The sequence below is a fragment of the Biomphalaria glabrata genome, chromosome 14 (genome assembly GCF_947242115.1).
Source record: "Biomphalaria glabrata chromosome 14, xgBioGlab47.1, whole genome shotgun sequence".
In the NCBI taxonomy this organism is placed as follows: domain Eukaryota; kingdom Metazoa; phylum Mollusca; class Gastropoda; family Planorbidae; genus Biomphalaria; species Biomphalaria glabrata.
Window position 1 is genome coordinate 4191220 of NC_074724.1, and position 18896 is coordinate 4210115.

The window sequence follows — 18896 nt, forward strand, 5'->3', positions numbered from 1 at the left end:
ATGGAATGGGTTGCCTGAGCCAGGCAGGAAAACCAGTGACTTGGCAGAATTTAAGTCATTGGTTAACACACATAACTAGATGCATGACGCGTAGGACGTAATCATCTTTTTTTTTTGAAGTAACGTCTGTATTTTATAAGATAAGAAGAAGATAAGACGAGGCGAGTGCTTATCAATAACGCGTGTTTTTGAAAGACTTACAAGTGCGTGCCATTTTATTTGGTCGAGGATAGTGTTTCGTATGTTTAGTAAGTGTAACGTAGTGTTAGTGTTTTGTTAAGTATAATGTGTCAATTATTGAAGTGTAACCATGGATCTTCAAGTGTTTCACTGTGTCAATAAGTGTGTCGACAAGTGTCAAGAGATCTCTGTGTTTTTTCTCCATGTATCAATGTGCGATACGAAATCGTAACCAAATTACTATAAATACAGTGATGTTTAGTTTTTCTTTTCATTTAAGATTAAAAGTCACTGTGCCTGACAGTTTAAAACACATCTCTATGGTCAATTATTAATCCGGGAAGGCCCCCTTGCCTCTTAGTGGCGCCCAGGTGGAAACGATCGTAAGAGGAAACGATTAAGCCGTGGAGGTGCTTAAAGGGGTGCGAGAGCATCCTCATTGCACTGTGCGAGGTTGTAAAAGAGCTCCCACAACCTTGTCAACAATCCAGGCGCCGTTCCTCAAGGGGCCGTTGCATAAATGGCGGTGTCCAGCACGGTTAGCCTGGGGTATAAGATAGGAAAATGGCGGAGGTGAGTCCTGAGTGACCATGTCACAGGAAATGACAGCCTCAAACTATACACGAGTAAGACACTTCGTCCGACAGAATACACTGTTTAATCAGACAAGTGGGAGGGAGCTCTTGTTCGCTTTTGCTGGCCTAGAGTTTCAATAGCCTTTGGCTCAACTCTACCTGTCAGTTAAAGAAGATGAAGAAGTCAATTATTTAAAAAAATGTCTGGAGACCCTATACAAACCCCTTTTTTTTTCTTGAACTAGAAAGTTCTCACCCAGACTGGTTAGCCCTGTAAGTCTATAAAAACTTGAGATAATCACAATCACATGAATGATGACAGACTCTTAGTTCTAATCTGAGCACTCTACAGGTTTGCAAGATGGGACTATTCAAGTAGTTCCTAGGTCTAGTACCGCGCTTCAGTGAGCCAGGTTGATGAATAAATTTACACAATAAGGGCTATAATCTAGTTTGTGACTATTATAGTTTATGCATAAATGCGATGTATAGATTTGATTGCATTTGGGAATTAAAGATGACATCAGATTATATTTTAAAGACAGCAAAGCCGTATGCAGCTAGCTTGCTTAAGGTTTGTCCCCTACCGCTCCTAGATGAATACCATTTCCCTTGGGTAGCACGATTCCCCTATAAAGTAATAGATCTATATACAAGCGACGTTTATATACAATGTAAAACCTATTTGGAGAAGTGCACATTGTCAACGACATTACATTACACTTGACTTGAATGAGATTTAATTTTAGCAATATCTCAAAGCGAGGCAGTTGATGTTCGTCTCAACTCTGGATTAGTGCCTCTAGTTAGTTGCCCATTTGTTTTTAAACACATTTAAAATCCTAACCTAAACAGGTAATGCTTCATTTCTATTAGGGATGTTACTACCTAACAAGTGGGATCGGGTTCGAATCACGAGTCAAGCAGCAGTCTTCCCTTAAAAAAAAACATTGCTTACCAGCACTTCCTCTATTCTGTTCACCGAATACACCAAGACAGACAGACAGACAAAATAAACTAGCTAGTTATAGTTTTTTTCTACCACAAATAAAAAAACCCCTCAAACTGGGTTTGTATTAGATAGTACTAGGGTAGAAGTAAAGGGTAATTAAAATGAATGCTAACCCAAGTCGAAGGAGATTCTGGAATGTTTTCTAAACTTCTGAGCAGATTCCGGTCCGATAACATTTGGATACATGTACACATCCACTGTGATGGCTGTAGCTGGGACGTCTTGGCTGGGGATCACATAACTACAGCTGGAGTTGTAGTACACAGGTTCTGATGACGTAGTGTGGTGAGTGTAGATAATCTGGTCTTGCGTTATGAACTGTGTCACCTGAGGAGTGAAGTTTTAAAATAATTTCTCAATCCTTGAAATAAACAGGGTTAAATTTCACCTCAAAAAATATATAAAAACTTTTGTTTTTTTGTATGCATATTTATCATTGGACGAAATTTGCATCCTCTGTTTGGGACCCCTCAACTCAAGAAAACATTAAGAAACTGGAACAGACACAAAATAGAGAAGTGAGATTCATAACAAATGAATATTGACACTTGACTGGAGTAACAACTTTAGTAAAATCACTAAATTTAGAAAGCCATCAGGACAGAAGACTCAAAAGCAAAGTAGCAATTATACATTAAAACACTAAACCATAATCTTCAAATACAAAAACAAAATTTAATAAATAAAATACTCTGAAAGACACAAAGATAAAGGTACATTCCTCGTCCCATATGCTAGGACAAATTTGTACAAACACTCCTTCTTCCCTAGTGCCATTAGAGCATGGAATGGGTTGCCTGAGCTAGCCAGGAAAACTAGTGACTTGGCAGAATTTAAGTCATTGGTTAATATGCATGACTAAATGCATGACGCGTAGGACGTAATCATCTTCTTTTTTGAAGTAACGTCTGTATTATATAAGATAAGATAATATAAGATAAGATATAAGCTTTATAAACATTGTATAAATCAATCTTTTTTTTTTGTCACATGACTGAATACATGTTTTGTGCGTAAAAGTGTATAACAACAAAATGAAATGTTGGTTAATTTGTAAGTTAAGGGAGGTAAACAAAAGAAAATGAGAGAAAGTTACGATAAAAAAAAAGGTGACTTCAGTATATGAAAACATTCCATATTGAAATAAGAAACTGAAGAAAGTGATTGTATGGAAAATAATTGTTTGAGGGGGGTGGTGACGGGGAAAGCTAGAAATGTGAAACTAGAATGTGTTTGTGTGTTCGGGGTGGGTAAATTCTAATTCAAAAATAACAAAATGAAAATTATAGACAAAGTTATGGAGGATTTAAAATTAGGCGGTAGGGGGCGGGGTTGACAGTTGGCTACGTATGATATGGATGGAGTATATGAAGAGACGTACCCCTTCAGCGTTGACACTGATCTCGCACAGAGCCTGAGGGAAAACTTCACTTGCGAAACAATGGATACCCAGACCGGAGGTTGTCGTGTTACTTTCACATTGGATGTCACTCATAGCTGAAAGAAAATTAAATGCAGGCTAACCAGCGAAACAAAACATTACTTACTATAGTGTTTCAAGGAATGTATGTATATATAATGTATGTATACACATGTATGTGTACACATGTATGTATGTATATACATTTATATTAGCGCTTGGCTTTTAAACCGGGGTCCAGGGTTCGAATCCTAAGACTGGGATTTTCAATTCGGGATCTTCGGGCGCCTCTGAGTCCACCCAGCTCTATAGTTCGTCCATCGTGGTTCGATGATGACCACTTTGTCATCCAGGGGGCTGAGGGCTTTGCACTAAGGTTTTATGCCTCCTCATATGGCTGGTGAGACCTATGTGAGCCCGGAACGTTCGGCTGCACACTGGGCTGGTTATTCCAGCTGGAGCTAGTGTCATTGGCATTGCTTTTCTTCTCTGGCGTTTTTCTCCTGCCAGCGTTGTTCTCTTTTCCTCAACAACAGGCATGTCAAACTTATTAAGGTGTATAGGCCGCATAGAAAACTTTCTATGACCTGAGGGGCCGCAGCAAAAAAAAAATCAGTTGCAAATCAGCCAACTAGTTTTTTTGTAAATTAGAAATAATGCAATAGAATAGAATAATTAATAGCATATCTGTTCCTTAGCTAAATTTGTAGTACTATTGGCTAATTAAAAAATTCTTTGATTACGCATTATTTTCTTTGTCCTGATGCTTGACATCTTTTCTGGGATACTATTTTATTAATGTCAGATTGAAGTTTGTTTGCCACTGACACTTTCATCACAGATGACAAATTTTGATCAGATAATCTTGGACGGTGAGGTGTTTTTGTAGCTTTTATTATGGAAAAGAACTGCTCATAGAGACCAGTGCTTGTAAACATAGCTAGAATTCTGGCTGCAAATTTCCGCAATTCAACATACCGTTCAGGTTAAATAACTGTACAATTATTGTACAGCCATTTCAATATACTTCGATTTCAACTAAGAATCTGGCTGCTATTCTATCAGCTCTAGTTGCACATTTCCAGCAGCATTTTCAGAATCAAATGAGAATAGAGATACAAAACACGAAAATTCTGCTCGTATGAAACGAAGTCACGAAAACGGTCATTGAAAGGATCTACTAACGTTTACAGGTGTTAGACATATTTACCAAATGGTGTAGCCGTATTGAATCTTTTTAGTTCCTGACACATTAAGAAGTGAACAAGATTTTCACTTCATATTTGTTTTATACACAGTAGTAATGTTGCTTGAAAGCACTTCACAAGAGTACACACAGTTGTGACAATTTTGTCTTTACTTTGAAGTTTCAAATTCAAGTCTTGCAGGTGACCAGTGAGATCAACTGCTAATGCCAAATCCTGAACATATTCGTCAGTTTGGAAATGTCTAACACGTTCAACTTTCATGTTCAGAAACAATACGATTTCCTCACGCAGTGCAAACAATCTCTTCAATATTATATATCATGAGAGCCAGCAACTTCTGTGTAATAGGGAGGGAACACATTCAATTCATGTCCAACGTCATCCAGAAACATAAAAAATTGGCAACAATTAAAACCGCGGGCACGAATAAAATTGAGAAGCGACTGAAAACGGTCTTATGACATGTTGGAACTGTAATTGCTGTGCGCAGAATGTTTCTTGGTGATTGATGCACTGAACATGAGCAAATTTAAAATTATCATCAGTCTCTTTTATTTTTGCAAGTAACTTTGCATCAAAACCATTTCATTTCATGGTTGGTGCGACATACCTTGTTAGACTAGATAACTTTACCAAAGATAAATTGTACTGCAATATCACCTCCTGTCATTTCTCAAAAACATCCTCGCTTGTTGTGGTGTTATGCATAGTACAAAACTCAAGTAGTTCCTCGTGTATGTCAAAATTCCTGTCACAGCTCCTTATAAATATAATCAACTGTGCTTCACCCTTTACATCAGTTGACTCATAGAGAGCCAATGAAAATAATTCAAAATCAACTATTTTGTTCTTTAATTGTTCACGCAACCTGACTGACATGTCATTTATTATATCTGCCACAGTGTTCCTAGTTAACGCTATTTCTTTGAATGCTTTCACCTTTTCTGGACAAATTACTTCGGCTCTAACGACACATAAAATCACATTTATTAAATGATTTGCAATGGCTTACAATGAAGTTTGACAAAATGTAGCTTGCTTTCACAGCAGACTCACCCTCGTTGTTCAGTTTAACTAAAACTATTTTTCAATTCAAGTTGCTTGTCATCTCCTGTTTTCCAGCGTAATAGTTTAACATTATTTTTATGATTTTTTTAGGTGGCCAAGGGGGCCGCATGCAAGTTGGTCGCGGGCCGCATGCGGCCCCCGAAAACCCAGTTTGACATGACTGCTCAAAAACCTGTGCGCTAGTTTTCACAGCGCGACGCCATGATGCTCTGTCATGTGCCTCTGTCTCCCAGGTGGCTGGGTCTATGCTGAACTCCTTCAGAGAAGATTTGAGGGTGTCCCTGAAGCGCTTTCTTTGCCCACCTTGCGAGCGCTTTCCTTCGCTTAGTTGGCCATAAAAGAGTCGTTTAGAAATGCGGCGGTCTTCCATTCTGCAGACGTGTCCTGCCCATCGCAGCTGGGACCGCATCAGGGTTGTGTGGATGCTTTGCAGACCGCTCTTCGAAGGACTTCAGTATCTGGTACTTTGTCTTGCCATTTGACATTCAGTATTTTTCTCAGACATGTCATGCGGAAGTGGTTCAGTTTCTTTGCATGTTTTCTGTACACTGTCCACGTTTCTGAGGCATAGAGCAATGTAGGGAGGATGACAGCTCGATAGATCCCTAGCTTTGTGTTTGTGGTGATACCTCGTCTGGGGGGGGGGGAAGGTGGCATGGAGCATCGGGTAAATGGCCCAGCGGTTTTTGTAATTTAGCCACATATCTCTGAAAATGTTTATTCCGCAAAGAAATATTCAAGAAGATGTGTCACTGTAAAATAGGGATTTTAAAATATTCAGTTTTATTAACTCCTAGGTAATATCTTTAAATCTATTTTTTCAGATACCCTATAATACTGTGTTGAAAATGTGTTTGAGATTGAAAACCATGTACCTTTACCCATCGCTTAGTATGTCGTACCGTTTGGGTACCATGCAAGAACCTCTTTAAATGGCAGACACATCCATTCTCTGTCTGCCTATTCTTTTTCCTGGTACTTTTCCCTGAAGGAACGTCTTTGTGGGCCCCGATGATATATATTTGTATTTCTTCTGACCCAGCCCCCGTTAAATGTTTTAAAATAGTTTTTTATAGTTTGAATATTTTCACAATAATATTCGATTAAATTATTTGTGTAACGTCATATATATATTATCAATTTGCTAATCAACATAATACATACAAATTTATTGATATGTATTTATATAACTTCATACTTTCTTTAGTAGAAACACGAACATTTTAATACTAACATTTATTAAATGCTGTACAGTAGGCTGCGCAATTCTGTACAGTAGTTCAGGTTCGAATCCTACTGCTAACAAAATGGCCAAGCGGTTTCCTTAATATGTTTATTCTATAAAGAAATAATCAGAAGATGTATCACAGTAAAATGGGAATATTCGAATATTCACAGTTTTATAAACTCCTATGCAATATATTCAAATCTATTATTTAGATACACTTCATCAATTGGTTGAAAATGTGTTTTGATGCTGAAAACCAATACATGTTTTAAAATAGTTTCACAATAATATTCGATTCGATTATTTGTGTAACGTCATAAATATATTGTCATTTTCCGAAGCAACATACTACTGACAAATTTATTGCTATGTATTTATATGACTTTATAATTTCTTTAGTAGAAACATGAACATTTCAATACGAACATTTGTTAAATGCTGTGCAGTAGGCTGTGCAATTCTGTACAGTGGTTTAGGTTCGAATCTTACTGCTAACAAAATACTTTACTTATTTTTTTGTGTGTCAAAATTTGACTTGACTGAACAGACGAACGATAACAAGGTGAAATTAAAAACGTTAATTTGAAACATATACATGTGTTTTTAATTATACTTGTCAGTTGCCTACCATGAGGTCAGTTTTCTACCATGAGGTCAGCCAGTGGCAAGAACACTTATTCATAACTGTAAAAACATAGTTACAGCTCTTAAGAACACTTACCTACGACTAAGCAGTTTGCCGTTACCATCTCCCCCTTTCCGAAATAGTGTAGGCTCCAGTAGCCTCCCGTTGATTGCGAACCTTCTCTGGTCGCGGTCTCTACTTTTAGTGTGACCGACGATATGCTGTCCATTATTTTCACTGGGTTCTCTAGTTCGAATGGAAATTTTTTAATAGGTTGACAGTCTTTATTCCGCTTGCAGATCAAGACTATAACGTCCTTGTGTTTGATTGACATATCAACAGTGTTATCCCATGTTGCATTGACGATAAGTTCAGAGCCTTCCAAAGTCGGACTGCAGGAAATAGACTCTTTAGCTGTAAATAAACAGGGGAAAAATGACAACATGGATCCAATGATTTTTAAAGCAAACAATAAAACAAGAAAAAAAATTTAAAAAATACTTTAATGTTAATTTTGTGTGTGTGTGTGTTAAGAATGTATCAATGATCTGACCCTATTTTAGGGGATCTAAAGATTGTACCATTGTACCATGTGCTTTACGGGCAGAGATATTCGTTTTTAATCTTAAAACTGTGAATATAGATTTGTATTTCTTCTAACGCAGCCTCACTAGAATGTATAACTGAAGATTTAACACCTAAACAAGATTACAAAGGGAGTTTGTGTTATCACACAAACTCAGAGGCGGCCCCCATCAAATTCAGCTATGTTTTGATCGTTTAAAGAAATTTGGCGTTATTTTTCACATAAAAGCAAACAGTGCAACACGTCGTCTTTGATACGACACTTCTAACTCTTCTGGAATAAGCAGAATATATTAAAAACGAGAAAATATTCATTCTCTGGCACTGCCATGGTCAAGTTTCGTTCGAGAGCAAAAAAAAATTCATTGTTGTCTCTTTATTATTGTCCACGAAGGAATTTTCTGGTGATGTGGCAGGTCTGAAACAGTACCGCCCTCTGACAGGCTTCTTAGGAATTTATAATTATTATGTTACAAAAAAACGAGTATTCATTCTCTAGCGCTGCATGGTCGAGTTTCGTTAAAAAGAAATAATTTTCATTGTAGTTCACTTATCAGTTTCCATTGAGGAAGTTTCTGGAGATTTGGCAGGTCTGAAACAAAACCACCCTCTGAAAGGCAACGAGGATGTTCCTAGAAATATTAATGGCCTAGAAGGTACTTGTGAGGTCAGTTGTTATTACCCCCTCGGTTGATATAAAATGGGGTATAGTGTTATTTTGGATAACTTCCACAAATGCCTTATCTCCAAGCTAAGGTTCCCATATTTTCTCTGTTTTTCTGTTTCAGTTTTTTTTTAAATTATGAGACAGTGGTACGGCGATGTCAATAATAGAAGCGGCTTTTTTTTTTTAAATCAATGAACAGCAGATCAGGGCGATAAAAATCTACCGTTTTGTTATAAATATTTTTTTTCATTATTATAATTTTTTAAACATATTGAACCCAATTATCTCTTCACCCCAAAAGCTATTAATAAGTAAACTAACAAAATCTATGATTTCGAAATGAGATTAGACAATATAGTAATAAAATTGCAGATAATATTTACCTAAAATAGTAATTGGACAATTGTCTCATTTAGAGTCAAAGAAGAATAGCTGATACGTTATTTGAAGTCGAAACTAAATAAAAAAAATAAAGCAAGCACATAAAATAACTAACCGTTAGCTCTCTCCGCTGACACGCTTATAAGATAAATAATCAGTATCACAGCAGTACGATGCATTGCAAACATCTATATTAAGAAGAGTATGCCTATTGCCTATTACTTTGTTTAAAAACAACATGTGTTTGGAAATTATTTCACAGTTTAGTTCAATTTAAAAGTCCACTATTTAGTTTACACGATTTAACAAAAAAAAAAAAAAGAAAAAGGAAGTGATTTGATACACATATAATTTCCTAAGTGTGTGGTTATTTTTTCCTTGCTCTTAGCTCTGCGTGAATCATTAGAGCTACTCTTGTATGTAAAAAATAAACAACTACACTAAATCTCCACATTCTCCTTTCTCTTTACTCTATGCTATTTTCGCTCTCCTCTATCTCTCCCTCTCTCTTCTTTTTCTCTTTTTCTCTCTCTCCCCCCCCTCTCTCTCTCTCTCTTGCTCTCTCTGATGTAAACACTACATTTTAAAATCTTATGAAAATCTGACAGTTCCAGGTTTTAAAAATACTGAACTGGTTATTCAAATGTATACTGAAATGAAAATGCAACATCAGGGTTTAAAACCAAGCCCGCAGCCATCACTTGTTGTCCTGAGAAAGTTTAGACTAGAATATTGAAATATCTCTTTCAAGCCATTCAACGCAATAAGAACAATAACAATACGCAAGTTCAATAAGTAAATCAGAAAACAAGTTGAATATAAACAACCATCAGTCATAGCATTCTCTCCTGCCGTTCTCTGTCCATTCATCTGTCGTTCTTTATAGTGTTCTGGTGCGCAGCGACAGACTCACTGCAAGATAAAGTTTTTACATGAAAATAATCTTTAATTTTGAACGAATGCCCAGTTCAAGTCAAACAAACATTCAAACAAATTAAGCATAGAAACGATCTTAATTTTTAGCGTTTTTGTTTTTTTTTGTTTTCATCATTGTGATGAGCCAATGTATTGAAGTCGTTCTTGTGTTTTAAGAAGGAATATTAAATTTATCCAGTTTGTATTATTGCTTTATCATTAAAACTTATAATTATATTGCGAACAGAATAAACGAGAAATGGACAAGCTCTCATACGAATCAGAAGAAAGACGACGCCTATTATAAGCTATCCCAACAAGACCAACGTCTAATCTTTCGACTCAGGACCGGACAAAACAGAATGAGACAACATATGTACCGGAAGCTCAAAATTGTAACCAGTGAAATCTGCCCGTGTGGAGTGTCACCAGAGAATGCTGACCATGTCCTTGATGACAGCTCTCTTTACCATGAGGCCCGTACAAGACACTGGCCCCAAAACACTTCTATAGAAAGAAAACTATATGGCGAGCTCCCTGATTTGGAAACCACTGCGCAGTTCATCTCATGTATTGGTCTAGTCATCTGAACGATCCAACAGTTCATCTCATGTATTGGTCTAGTCATCTGAAGGCTGCAACAGTTCATCTCATATATTGGTCTAGTCATCTGAACACTCCAACAGTTCATCTCATGTATTGGTCTAGTCATCTGAACGCTCCAACAGTTCATCTCATATATTGGTCTAGTCATCTGAACACTCCAACAGTTCATCTCATGTATTGGTCTAGTCATCTGAACGCTCCAACATAAAGATGAGACCGAGGAAGAAGAAGAAGCATATTAAGACGTGCAGTTAAACACACTAAAAAAATTAATTAACTCACCGATCACCCCGGTCACAGTTATCACCCTGATTGCAGACTTCTCACCGCAGCACAGTCCAGTTGTAATGAGTCAATAATCCAGGTCAAATAAATACTTTTACAATACTCCGAATCGAATTCACATACAACGATGGTCTAACATAAAAACAAGAGCTACAACCCTCAATCTCTCAATCAAGAAATCCAAATTATGTCCCTTTAAACATTGACGCTCCAGAGGTTGTTTTCCAGAATAAAGAAAAAAAAATCAAATCGCACGTGGAAAAAAAAGGTTAGTAAGGCGTGAACACGTTTCCAAAAATTATCTTATCTTATCGCTAAATTAAAAAACAAAATCTATAAAGAATAGAAATAAATTCGACAATATCTGTTGTAAAATCTGGCTGTTTTGTCTTTGGAAGCCAAATATTTTAATCAGCTTTTTATGAGGACAAGATGATTTAAATCTCTATACTGCGTTCATAGATTTGACTAAAGCTTTTGATAACGTCAGTAGTGATGGCCTTTGGCAAATCATGTAGAAATTTGTCCTCCCGGATCGATTCATAACAATGATGCGCCAATTCCATGATGACATGCAAGTAAGAGTTCAAGACAACGGAGACTACTCCAAGCTTTTTCCTGTCTCACATGGCGTGAAGCAGGGCTGTGTGCTGGCTCCAACGCTTTTCAGCATAATGTTCACCGCTTTGTTGAAAGATGCCTTTCGCACAGAAAGCATGGTAGTTGGCATACGATATCACACTGATGCATGTTTATTCAACGCTCAAAGAATCAAGGAAAGGACCAAAGTAAACTACAACTGCATCAGAGACCTTTTATTCATATATGACTGTGCCCTAAATTCCTCAAACGAAGAAGACCTTCAAAAGAGCTTGTCCCTCTTCACTAATGCCTGCAAAACGTTTGTCTCACCATAAATGTAAAAAAGACAGAAGTGCTGCACCAACCTCCTCTAAATAAATCTGTCACAAAACCAGACATTCACATAGATGACCATAAACTATCAAACGTCAAAGAGTTTGTCTATGTGGAAAGCACCATATCATCAAACGCCAACCTAGATGATGAGGTTGACTTCCGTGTTGCTCGTGCCAGTGCTGCTTTTGGTAGACTTCAAGGACAAGTGTGGCAACGGAGAGGTCTCAGCATATCCACAAAACTGAAAGTCTACAGTGCTGTAGTTCTCCAGCCACTATTATATGCATCAAAGTCCTGGACCTTATATTCCCGTCACATCAAAAAGCTAAACTCCTTGCACCTACGCTGTCTAAGGAGTATCCATAAGGTGCGTTGGTTCTACCACATACCAGACACAGAAATCTTAAAGCTGTCCAACATGTTCAGTATCAATGCGACAGTAAAAAGGTCTGAAATTTGTTCGCATGTCAGACAATCGCCTTCCCAAACTACTTTTGTACGGGAAGCAGTGTGCAGGAAGGTGCTATAAAGATACTCTCAAGAGTTTCTTCAAGGAATGTTTGCTTTCATAGGATTTTCATACCCTGCGATTTAAGCTATTTCTTACATTGCGGTACGCTTATTGGCATTAACAGGGTGGGGGGGGGGGGGAGGGGCTGTGCTTGATTTACCCATAGGCAAAATATAGTTTAGATTCCCGGTCACTTCATTCCCAGTCACTTCATCCCCAGTCACTTCATCCCCAGTCACTTCATCCCCAGTCACTTCATCCCCAGTCACTTCATCCCCAGTCACTTCATCCCCAGTCACTTCATCCTCTAATCATTTCATGATAATTTCATCCTCTAATCATTTCATCCTCTAATCCGTCAAGTAATAATTGCAATGGAGCTAATTAAAAACATTGTAATAGAAAAAAAAAATTAAGATCGAAAATTAGGCATTGAATTATAAAACGTCTTGTATCTATTTGAAAATCAACAAATTAGTTGAATTCATGTAGCGCAAATATCCTTAGCGTCTATTGGAGTTCCGCTAACCTCTTAAACCTATTCGTACCGATGTCATACACCGATTTTTCAACTCAATCCAATCACTGATAGCACGCGTGTACTTCATGGACCATTCATGGTTATACAACCAAAAATAACATTTCAACATTACATCAAAGAAATAATGGTCTTCTATTGTATGTAGTCTAACAAGTGGATCCAAGCATTGGTAAATAAACCTTGAATTTTAGTATAGACTTGGAGGCAGGCAAGTAAATATAGAGCCATGGAACTCTGAGATTTTTTCTAAAAAAAATATTCTTTTGAGTCCTGTGCGAGGCCCTAGACGGCTGCCTAGTTTGCCTATGCCTAAGGCCGGCCCTTTTGAGACTTATTTCGATGCGGCTAACACATGTTGATGTTGTAAATAATAAACCACAGAACTCTTCAGATGTTGTCATTGATTCCTTTTTAGGTATTAAATCTACACATAATGATTCACTAGATGAAACACTTCAATGTCAATATAATTGTAAACTTAAATACTTAACACTTACTCATGAGTAACTTATATTTGAAGTGTACAAATTAAAAACAAATATAAAATTCCTTTAAAAAAAACAACATAAAAAAAAACAAAGCTTATCTAAAGGGGATGAACTCGCCCTTAAAACTGTATCTTTCAATAATGTACAATTTTTTTCCTTTATTCTATATCAAAGAAAATAATTAATTACCAATAATTAATTGTCTGATTGGGTAATTAAAAAAAATATTCATGTTTTGTTAGATACTATAAATAACAGTTTTAATTATCAACTGTATTGGAGAATGCGTGAGGAAGAAATAGCATTAACACTGAATTGGGGGACTAAAGCCAACACATTTAGCCATATCTGTGAAGACTGATGTACTAATTTCTCTTGTTGGTATCAAATAAAATAATTAATTAAAATTAAATTGACGTTGACGTTGACACGTTTTTTTTTTTTTTTTTACTGATTGATGTCTTGTTTGACGACAATGAATAATTGTGCTAAGTTTCAGTTTGATTCAAGAAAAGGTGTGGGCGAAATAACGTGTTTACACTTTTTCCCAGACAGACAGACAGACAGACAGAGTTGATATAAGCTTTTTTTTTAAAAAAAAAGAGATCGACACTTTATTCGAAATGTTGTATAAGAGTAAACTTCACATCTTCCAGATGTAGACGTGTGATCTTGTCGAACTGGCGACCTGTTAAATCAGACCAGCCTAACACAGGAAGTTCGTGTAATTGGACTATGGGACGGCCTTAGATATTCGATAGTCTATATTAAGAAACTATGTTTTTCTCTGGATGCTTAAGCCACAATCTGGACACGTTTATACGGTTTATTATCTTTATATAAATATTTATAGTTTCTTTTTGTCTTGTCGCCTAGCAACCTTGACTAGCGTTGTATTATAGAGAACAGAATGCTTGGTCGTGTGTGCTATTCGCTTCTATCTTCACCAATTTTCCGAGTGTCGGCTACTTTGTCCTGATGGCGTCTCAACATCTGGTCATGAATCGTAGTAACCATAGTCCTACTAAAATATATTCAGCCCACAGGTAAATGACAGTGCATGCATAAAAAAAGCTAAAGTTACAATTCGGACATGTTAATATATATATATAAAAGTTCCCCTTTCAGACCTTGTGGTCTATAGGGCAGATGATGTTAAGTTTATCTGTTTCTGTGGCCTACGGTTAACGAGGGTGTCATGTGGCCAGCACAACGACTAACCGCCTTTACTTTTCCCCAACTAATGTCAGGTACCCATAAGAGCTGGGTAGACTCAAAGGCGCCCAAAGATCCCGAAATGACAAATACAAGTCTTCTTCAGTATTTAAACCCGGGACACTCGGTTCGGAAGCCAAGCGCTATACCGTTCAGCCACCTTGCCTCCTAAACTTTTATATATATATATATACCCTCTTTCTGACGCGACCGTTTCTGTGACCGACGGTTAACGAGCGAGGGTGTCACGTGGCCAGCACAACGACAGCCCCCTTTTATTTTACCCAGCTAATGTCAGGTCCCCATTACAGTTGGGCCTATATAGTCTATTAGAGTTGGCTGGACCCAGAGGCGTCCTAAAAAACCCGAAATTCGGCGAGATTTGAAAGATTCTCCTCGTTTCCAAAGCAAAGTTCTCTGCTACTCAGCCACCAAGCCCCAATCTCTCTATCTATATTTGACCTAATTCACTCGCGAAGCGACTATGGATCATCTTATGTGATTGAGATGATTGAAGATATATATATATACTATTTTTTGTTTACACATGAACCTGTGCGCAACAAGAAGAAAAAGAAAGACAAACAAAGATGGCGTGAAACAAATGAGTACATCCTGTTTCGGTGTTAATCATCTTGAGAACATTTGAAAAGCTCTCGAGACAAAAGTTCTCACTGTCAAGAGTGTTCATACACACGCGTCCCGAGAAATCGAGAGTGAGGGGAAAAAAAGTGAAAGAGGGAAAGTGTGAGGGTAAGAGAACAATGGAAAGTGTGAGAGTGTGTGAGAGAGAGAGTGTCAGAGAGGGAGGATAGACTTGGCATCAACATTTTTTTTCACACAAGGAAATAGGCATAGACAAAAAAAAGTAATTAAATCTAATTTGTTACAACTCACTAGCAGGCTTGAGTTTGTGTCATAAATGTCCTTGACATTCATTACGTAATTTCCATAGACACTAGATTATCGTAACCTCCATACTCTCCACTTCTCTGTTTATTTTCTAAGTTTTATTTTGTCTGTGGTTTGTTTTTATTTGTTTTGGTTTGTTGTTTTTTTTTTTAGTTTTCTTTTTTGAAAGTTTTGGAATTCCTCCAGAGATGCTGATTAAAAGTCCTAGTTCAAACCTCATGATTCGCTGTAGCGAGACAGTTTGAACTCGAGAACTGAAGAGCACTCCACCAGGCAGTCCTCTTCTGACTGCAAAATATGGAAAAAAAAAACTTTAAATATATAATCTATTAAATTAAGCAAAGTAAAAAAGTAAAGTTCCCCTTTCAGACCTTGTAGTCTATAAGTCTGATGATGTAAAGGTCAACTGCTTCTGTGGCCTACGGTTCATGAGGGATTAATGGCCAGCACAACGACCAGCCGCCTTTATTTTTTACCAACTAATTTCAGATATCCATTACAGCTGGGTGGACTCACAGGCGCCCAAAGATTCCGAAATTAGAAACCCAAGTCTACACCAAGATTCGAACCTGGGACTCCCGGTTAGGAAGACAAGCACTATACCGCTCAGCCACCTCGCCTCCAATTTTATTACATTATAGGTTACATTTCTTTAGTAAAGATCGAGTCCTTATGATAACGTAAAGAATTCACCTCTGCTGCATACAACGAAAAACAAGATCAAGTAAATATAGTGTAAATAAACTTAAAGGGTAACTCAGATGGTTTTGACAATTTGTGATATAAAAAAAGTTTTGATTTTACAGAAAATTCTTTTTTTTTCTATAACTATCTAGAAATCGATTTTTTTTCTGGCTTTTTTTTTTCTGCGCATCCAAAACGGTCAGATTTTCACCGGGTTTCTATGTGACGTCACACAAACCTATTAATTTAATTTCTTGACTTACTGTATAACGGAAAACCATACAGTGACGTTTACGACTTGTAAAAGAGATAGATCTTGGTCTAGGCTTGTAAAAGAGATAGATCTTGGTCTAGGCTTGTAAAAGAGATAGATCTTGGTCTAGGCTTGTAAAAGAGATAGATCTTGGTCTAGGCTTGTAAAAGAGATAGATCTTGGTCTAGGCTTGTAAAAGAGATAGATCTTGGTCTAGGCTTGTAAAAGAGATAGATCTTGGTCTAGGCTTGTAAAAGAGATAGATCTTGGTCTAGGCTTGTAAAAGAGATAGATCTTGGTCTAGGCTTGTAAAAGAGATAGATCTTGGTCTAGGCTTGTAAAAGAGATAGATCTTGGTCTAGGCTTGTAAAAGAGATAGATCTTGGTCTAGGCTTGTAAAAGAGATAGATCTTGGTCTAGGCTTGTAAAAGAGATAGATCTTGGTCTACGCAGTTAGCTCTAGATCTTGTAAGCAAAGAAAAAAAAATACGCGTTAAGAGTAGATCTACATGCTTGACTAACCTGGGCAGTGTGTATTTTCTCACCTGACCAGTGCCCACTCAACACACAAGAACATGTTTTGTCATGAGCAATTACACGCAGCCTAGCCTAGGCAAGCCTTACAATTAACAGCTTGTTCGAATCAGCAAGACACATGATCTATTTACTTTTTTGGGATAGAGAGGGGTGTAGAGGAAAATGTTACTTTTTAGCGGTCCCCGACAGGGGGAAAGACGCTATTAGTTTTTTTGTGAAATGTCTGTCCGCCTTGTCCGTCCGTCCCGTTTAGATCTCGTAAACCAGTGGTGCTCAACCTAATTCGACCTGCGGGCCATTTTAATTTCCGACATTCGTGTCTCGGGTCACATGAACGAAAAGGTAGATACAAAAGCGAAATGAAATTGACTTGAATTTGAAACTATTTGATTTGAGTAATACAAACTCTTAAATTTCACTTATTATCCGCTTCCCTACCCAAACTTGGCCCCGCGAAATCCGTTTCGCAAAAGGCCACACAATGGTTAAGTCCGGCCCTGCTATTTAGTGACCTGTAAATATACATAGTAGATTACTTGTTCTCTTTCCATGACTTCTTGGTCACAATGGTTAAGTCCGGCGCTGCTATTTAGTGTTTGTGAAATGTTTTACATGTTTCGGGTGTTCCTTCAGAGTGGAAGATAATTTACTTCCTAGTCCAAACCTCCCGCAGGACGAAGCGGGAATGGGAGCGGGCAGGGTTTGAACCAGGGACTATCGATAAATCCAAACGACAGTCTAGCGCGCAAACCGCACGACCAGGTAGCAATCCGTTGTGACGGGTGAATATTACTTGTTCTTCCCCCTCTTGTTTTTTAGTGGGGTAACTCTATCCGCAGAAATCAAAGAGTGATCTTTTCTTTACTTCTTCTCGTCCAAACTCTTGAGCCATGAAGAGAATTATATATATAGAAGGTGTGAATAACTCAAATATCCTCTGTAAAACCATCGGAGTTTCCCTTTAATACTATTCACTGTTTCCTGCACGTTGTTATATGGGGTAATAGTAATATGATTTTGAAACTGATGGTGACTACATTACCTTGGAAACGACAAGCGACGGGTGGTGGTTGAGTGGTAAAGCGCTTAGCTTCCGAACCGGGGATTCCCGTGTTTGAATCGTGATAAAGACTTTTTTATTTATTTGGGGACTTTCCTGGTTTATTTAATAACATTTAAAAACAAACGTGAAATATAAGCAATTTAAAAAAAAATGAATCTCAACTAAAACTGCAATTTAGCCAATGCGCAGACTGGGCTCTATAGCTTTGGTCAGCAGCCAGCCTAGGACTCCGATATAAAACCAGTTGTTCACAGCCGTCTCAGACTTCTGTACAAATGTGGACTGCATTTAGTTTAAGAGTGGTATGAACCTGAGCGAACCAATTATCGCTTTAAAAATACTTTGCACAGGCTGGAGGCGATACAGTCAATATGTAGGTCACTGTTTGGGCTGCGTATCCACGGGAAATACTGCCTTCCTCATTGATCTTCGAATTCGTTGAAAAGCCTTATTATTATGCATTCATGTAGACTTTTCAAAGGTCAGTGGGAAAGTTTTACTATATAAAGGAGTCCCTGGGTCGAAAATGTTTGTGTTACAGGATGTCTTGCTGAATTCAGAAGGGTCGACACTCGAGTGCACCGTAATGGTAATGCCAGGGCCTATTTTAACACACATTCCGTCTGTGAGGTTATCTGACCTTTAAAGTCCTTCCTTCAGGGAACAGTACCAGGAAAAAAGAAGAAGAGGTAGACAGAGAAAGCGATGAAGACAACGTAAAAGAATAGACGGGCCTGTCATTGAAAGAGATTCTATCCAAGCCAAAACGACAGAGGAATGGAGAAAGACGGTCGACAAATCTTGTGTGGAGCCCCAACGGTCCAACAGACTAAGGGATATCAGTATGTGAAGGTATGGTTTCAAAGTTGTAGTTATTAAATTTAAAGTGGATATTTTAGTTAAAGTATTAGATTGAAATGAAAGTATTGGATTTGTTCTATATATTGTTCCTTTACATTTAATATTTCAAAAATGTAATAGACAAAATAAATATAAAGCAGCAAGAAATATATATATTT

The 18896-nt window shown here is 37.5% G+C and overlaps 1 protein-coding gene across 2 annotated transcripts in view; it reads right to left on the reverse strand.

The window, feature by feature from the left end:
* LOC106063845 (uncharacterized) overlaps nt 1–18896 on the reverse strand; it is a 102049-nt gene that overhangs the window by 17148 nt on the left and 66005 nt on the right. Inside the window, exons 8-10 of one of the 2 annotated variants that reach the window (XM_056009517.1) lie at nt 7413–7730; nt 3149–3264; nt 1881–2094 (exon numbers count right to left, since the gene is read on the reverse strand). In XM_056009517.1, coding sequence (XP_055865492.1) covers nt 1881–2094; nt 3149–3264; nt 7413–7730 — 648 coding nt within the window. The remainder of the gene's footprint in view (nt 1–1880; nt 2095–3148; nt 3265–7412; nt 7731–18896) is intronic. The other variant, XM_056009518.1, reaches the window with a different exon arrangement.